Source organism: Artemia sp. Qi Xiang Cuo, chromosome 7 (assembly GCF_049724085.1).
Source record: "Artemia sp. Qi Xiang Cuo chromosome 7, ASM4972408v1, whole genome shotgun sequence".
NCBI classification, from domain to species: domain Eukaryota; kingdom Metazoa; phylum Arthropoda; class Branchiopoda; order Anostraca; family Artemiidae; genus Artemia; species Artemia sp. Qi Xiang Cuo.
Window position 1 is genome coordinate 19,640,011 of NC_142800.1, and position 5,642 is coordinate 19,645,652.

At 34.2% G+C, this 5,642-nt stretch overlaps 1 protein-coding gene across 1 annotated transcript; it reads right to left on the reverse strand.

Annotated features, from left to right (window-relative positions):
• Positions 1-216: 216 nt before the first annotated feature.
• Positions 217-1,407, reverse strand: LOC148950034 (serine/threonine-protein kinase pim-1-like). Its single transcript, XM_089091465.1, has one exon. It carries the CDS (start codon positions 1,405-1,407, stop codon positions 217-219), a length of 1,191 nt encoding a protein of 396 aa, XP_088947591.1.
• Positions 1,408-5,642: the final 4,235 nt, after the last annotated feature.

A 5,642-nucleotide genomic window follows, 5' to 3' on the forward strand; every position in this document is an offset into this window, starting at 1 on the left:
GATTATCCCATTTTTCCCCCTAAAATTTGATAATCTTAACAAAACCATGCCCCTGAATTTGCGTAACCTACATAAGATAACAAAAGTGTGTCTAATATTAAGAAATATATGTAAATTTTATTTAGTATATAACTTAACTTCCAAAGAACAAATATATCAAACATAACAGAATATAAATTTTAGGACGCTTGGATTCATTTCTCGACATGATATGACTTAAAGGGTCGTCCAGAATTGACATAAGTAATTTGTGCGATCCAATTGTTTTCCCAGACTTGATGCGATTCCTCCATTCATACTACTTACACAATTACTGTTTTGGTGCACTCTCAATTTGTCAAGGGTTGAGCTGCATTGCCTTATTGCCTGCCAAATGTTGGTGTTCTTGGTATATTTTTGCCTCCAACACTTAGCTCCTGCAATTGTGAGGAGTTTTGTCAAATTTGTGCTCACTAGAAGTTCTTGATTCTTCCAGAATCTTTTTAGATGTGAACAGTCACAAACTTGGTTTATTTTCTGTTGTTTGTTTTTCATTGGCAACTCCTTCGTCTTTTCTTCTTTGTTTTCGATTCTAGGAAAATTAGATACGTAATCATGGAACCATGGGTGTCTGTGTATGATTTCTCTTATTTCTGACCGCTTGTCAGTTTTCACTTCCAAACAACTGCGTACTAACTCCCAAGCCAATTTCGAAAATCTGCACTTTTTCATCCTTCTAAATATCACCTTTTTAACGTTGTAAGACCGTAGACCCAATTCAAATGGTTCTGCCCCAATCAGGATTGATCCGAGAATTATTCCAAGCGACCAAGATGTTACTGTATCAAACATATAATTCAACAAATCTTCTTCAACTTCGGGAGGAACGTATCCCTCACTGTAGAAATAATTTAGGTCATCCAATGACGTAGCAGAACCAAAGTCAATTATCGTAACAGTGTATGAATCATCCACCAGAACATTGTCGCACTTTAAATCTTTATAGGCAATTCCAGCATTTTCCATGTTTAAGACTGCACTGACTAATTGTGTGAAAACGTACGCAGCTGTGGATTCATCTAGGCTTCCATATTCTTCAATACATTCACGTAGAGTCATTGACGTCTCGTTATATTCCGTTATAATCCAGCATCCCTCTCTCTCCACAAAATAATCAACCATTTTTAGACATCCGTCGATATACTTCACTTTGTCTAAGAAGTAAACTTCGTCTGGCACAAATTCACCCTTTTTTAGCTTTTTGAGGTAAGGGGATTTATCCTTAATAAATTTTGCAGCTACTTTCTTATAGTCGTGTCGTCTTTTCGCAACAAAAACCTTTCCTTGAGCACCTTCTCCTAGAACAGTATCCGTCAAAATATACTGGTTATGAAACCGACTGACAAATTTTTTCTTCATGAGTGACATACTTATTTAGCTATTCAAAAACTTTCTCTAATGAGGTGATTTGAGTCTAGGCACACGTATATAATGCCTTAATGACGTCATACGACCACACGTCATGCCGTTTTAATACCACGGCTATACAAAAGGTCTGGTGATGACGTCATTAGCATGCCAGTTGACCCTATATGACGTCATGAAAAAATGAGGGCCATTCTCTCCAAAAGAAAACTCGTACTTACTAGGGCCCTTGGTAAAAAAAACTTTCCTATTGAGATCTTATCCCCAAAAAATAAGGAAATTAAAGAAATAACTATTGGATACCTTAAAAAATTTGGATGTTAAAGCTAAAAACGTAAACAGATAAAAGAAAAATCTCTTCTGTGTGTTTGGTCGAATGAATTTAACCCAACGACTTTAACAATCATTAAATGAGGTCTGAAGTCAATTTAGTTATCCACAGTAGTTACTGTGAAAACATAAAATCGACAAAATATAGGTAGGCAAAGCCTTGACTGTAATAGGAGTCAGGAGGCCCATCGATTAGAACCAAAAATAAGTTTTCATATTCTCGTCACAAGAAAACAAAGCATTGGGGGATAGAATTTTATTTTAAGGCAAGGCTTAACAAAGAGAAATTAAGGCGGATAATATCGACGAGAGAATTTTATTTTACCACTTGATGATAAGATAAAGCATTTGGGAAGAGTGAGTCGAAAGCAGGCCATTATTTTTGTTCAGTATGCAGGGGTGGAGAAGATGATTTTACGAGTTTTGTAAGAGATTAAGCAGGGAAATTTTCCAGGTAATTTAAAAGGAGGAATGGGTTGATGTTATGTTAAGTGATAGAAGTTTTATGGGGGTAAAGAAGTTAAGAAGGTCGGTTGACACGGGCTTGGTACATAGGGACCATTGTCATTAATTTATTTATTCAGATTGAATTCAATGTTGTTCTTTTTTGGAATTAATAAAAAAAACTTTTTGTACAAAATAAGTTTATCAAAAAAAAGTAAAGAACTCCATAAAACCAAAAATAAACAGAAATAGAATCAAATAATCTACCAAGCATACAACTATCACTAATCAGTATCAATAAATAAATAAAACACAAACAAACAGAAATTAAAATAAGTCAAACTCAAAACGAGCAGAAATTAATCTGAGTAGAGTTCTAAACCCTATGCTTTCTAAAATCCAGAATATAATTTGTACTTTACTGAAAAAAATTCAAATGAACTTACTGAAAAAAAAATGTGCATTGTCAGTTTAATATACATATGCTGATATTTATTCCTTAAAATCTTAATTAATTTTGATTTCTTAAAGTTTTAAATGTGAAAACATTTAAAAGAATTTTTTCCTCAGGCGTAAGGTTCTTTTAGCCAAATATTGAGATTTTTTTGCGAACGATTCCCGAGAAGTTGCTTCTTTTTTGTGCATTAGCTTTTTGAATCATTTTTTTATCCTCTGTCAGAGATTAAGTGTCCTAGCTCTGAAAGGTTTTTTTTTCAAAAGTTCGAAACTATTTTTCCAAAAAACTACGTCACGACTTGCACGACAAATCGCCTTCGATTCGGTCTTGGACCCCCTCTGTCGAGGGGTGATTAAATCACAGAATAGCTTGCATATTGAATAGCCAGAGGGTCAACAGTCGTTGGGAGGCTAAATAGTATCTGGCAAAAGCCAAGTATAAGCCACCATACTAAAGTGTGCTATAACACGTTAGTCATCACCGAGCTATTCAGTTCTTCCACTTTTCAATTTCATTTTTCCCTATTTTCATATCAATTTTTGCTAAAATTCCTCGTCTCTAGGTCGGATTTCTCCCTATTTTTCTCCCTAGAAAAAAGTGATATTCTGCATTAGATGATACAATACTTCCAATCTCACTTGAATTAATGACAGTTCAATTATGAATTACCACCATATTAAATAAAAAAAAACAAGTTTTTTTAACTGAAAGTAAGGAGCGACATTAAAACGAACATAAATTATTCCGTGTATGAAAGGGGATGTCCCCTCCTCAACGCCTCACTCTTTACGCTAAAGTTTGACTCTGTCTCACAACATTATTTTTCAAAACAATAAAAAATGTTTAGCGTAAAGAGTGAGGCGTTAAGGAGGGGACAGCCCCTTTCATATACAGAATAATTTCCGTTCGTTTTAAGTTTTAATGTCGCTACTTACTTTCAGTTAAAAAAACTTGTTTTTTTTATTTAATTTCTGAACGTTTTTGAATTAATGCAGGTTTTGATTTTGGCTCACCGTACATGAATAATTAAAATAAAATTTGCATATTAATTTGACTTTTTTGGTTTAAATGGCTTTCTAAGAAGTTGTTTAATTTTATTTACAAACCTTTTTATTAGTAATAAATATACGTAACTTACGAATTAACTTACGTAACGAACTTGTATATTCGTATATTTTTATTACGTAAATTAGAGGGTTCGCCTCCTAGTCAATACTTCGCTCTTTACGCTAAAGTTCAAATTTTGTTCTAATTCTTTAAGAATTACCCCTTAATCGCAAAGGCCGTTAATTAGAATAAATAGCTCTTATGAAATTACTAAAAAAAACGTTAGCGTAAAGAGCGAGGTATTGACTAGGGGGCAAACCCAATCATATACGTAATAATTTCTGTTCGTTTTAAGTTTTGAAGTGCTCCTCATTTTTTTTTTACCTAATTTCTGATCGTTTTTTTTTTAAATAATGCTGGGAAATCCGGTGCCCCCTTCATCGCAATGTTCCTTCCCCCATGAAAACTTCCTCCATAGGAAGATCCTCCCAAGTAACATCCGTTCCCCTTCCCCCCCCCTCCCAACCACAAAAATCCCCGCTGAAAATGTCTGTATGCTTCCCAATAACCAATACTATATGTTAACATTGGGGAAAGTTCATAGCTTGCAGCCCTTCCCCTGGGGACTGTTGGGGGATTAATCATCCTCAAAGACATAGTTATTATATTTTTCGTTCATTTTGAACAGAATGGCTATCTCAAAATTTTGATCGGGTGACTTTGGGAAAAAAAGCGTGGGAGGGGGCGTATCCCCCCAAAGGATACGCCTATTGCAAATCACAAGACTTTGATTTTCAACCAGACACATCAAGGCACAGTAAATTTCTTACCTTTTCCTGGTGTTTCCTTTACCTTCTCAGTTGCAGTTTTCGACCAATGAAACTTATCTTCAATTGGCCTTCAAAAGAAAAATATTTAGTCAAAACAACTATGCTAAGCATAAAAAATGTATCACAAACCGTTCCAATGAGCCCTCCTACGATATTCTAGGACCACTGGGTCAATACGATCACCCCTGGGGAAAAGAAAAAAAAAACAAATAAACACGCATCCGTGATCTTTCTTATGGCAAAAAATGGAAAATAACACATTTTTTTATATAGGAGCTTGAAAACAATACAGTAGGGTTATATTATACGCTGAATATGATGGTGTGATTTTCATTAAGGTTCTATAACTTTTAAAGGGTTTTTTCCCCTTTTTTCAAAAATAAGCCAAATTTTCTCAGGTGCTTTACGTTTGATAGGTAATATTAAACTTGATGAAACTTATGTTTGAAATAAAAATCAAAATCTGATTCTTTTGATGTATGTATTGGTATCAAAATTCCGTTTTTTAGACTTTCGGTTACCATTGAGCTGGGTCGCTACTTACTTACAGTTCGTTACCACAAAATGTTGGATTATATGGACACCCACATAAAGGTGGGAGGTGGCATATCAAGGCGTCTTCTATCTTTTTGTTCCAAATGTATAACATTTCTTTGCATAGATAAAAAAAATGACCGTGTTCTAGCTAAAACATATAAATATTAGAACAAATTAAAATTAGAAACTCGTAAAGTGAATATAAAATTTTGTAGATGTTTATAAGTTGTTCAGTCTAGGTTTTTATCTGTCGTAAAATCCAAGGATTAAAATTATGGTTCATTTTATTTTCCTCTTTCTTTTGTTCAGAAAAAAAATGTTTCGTTTCTACAAGGCCATTTTTTTGCCTCACAGCATCTTAAAGTGATGTACTTCTTTTTTCATACGCTTTGTCTTACATTTTCCTTCTTTTGCATAAAGTAAGTCTTTAATGTTTAAAAGTTCATGTTTTTGATTTATTTTTAGGGATAAGCCAGCTTGACTTGCCGCCAGAATCAGGAAGAAGAAAGAAATAAGCGTGGCCCTTTAGTTTAGCTCTCAAGTCAAAGATTTGAGGCTTGCGCAGATAGTCACATCAAGTAATTGGCTATTTA

What these genes read in the sequence shown, in the direction of transcription:
- LOC148950034 (XM_089091465.1), bottom strand. Translation starts at nt 1,407, where the DNA reads ATGTCACTCATGAAGAAAAAATTTGTCAGTCGGTTTCATAACCAGTAT.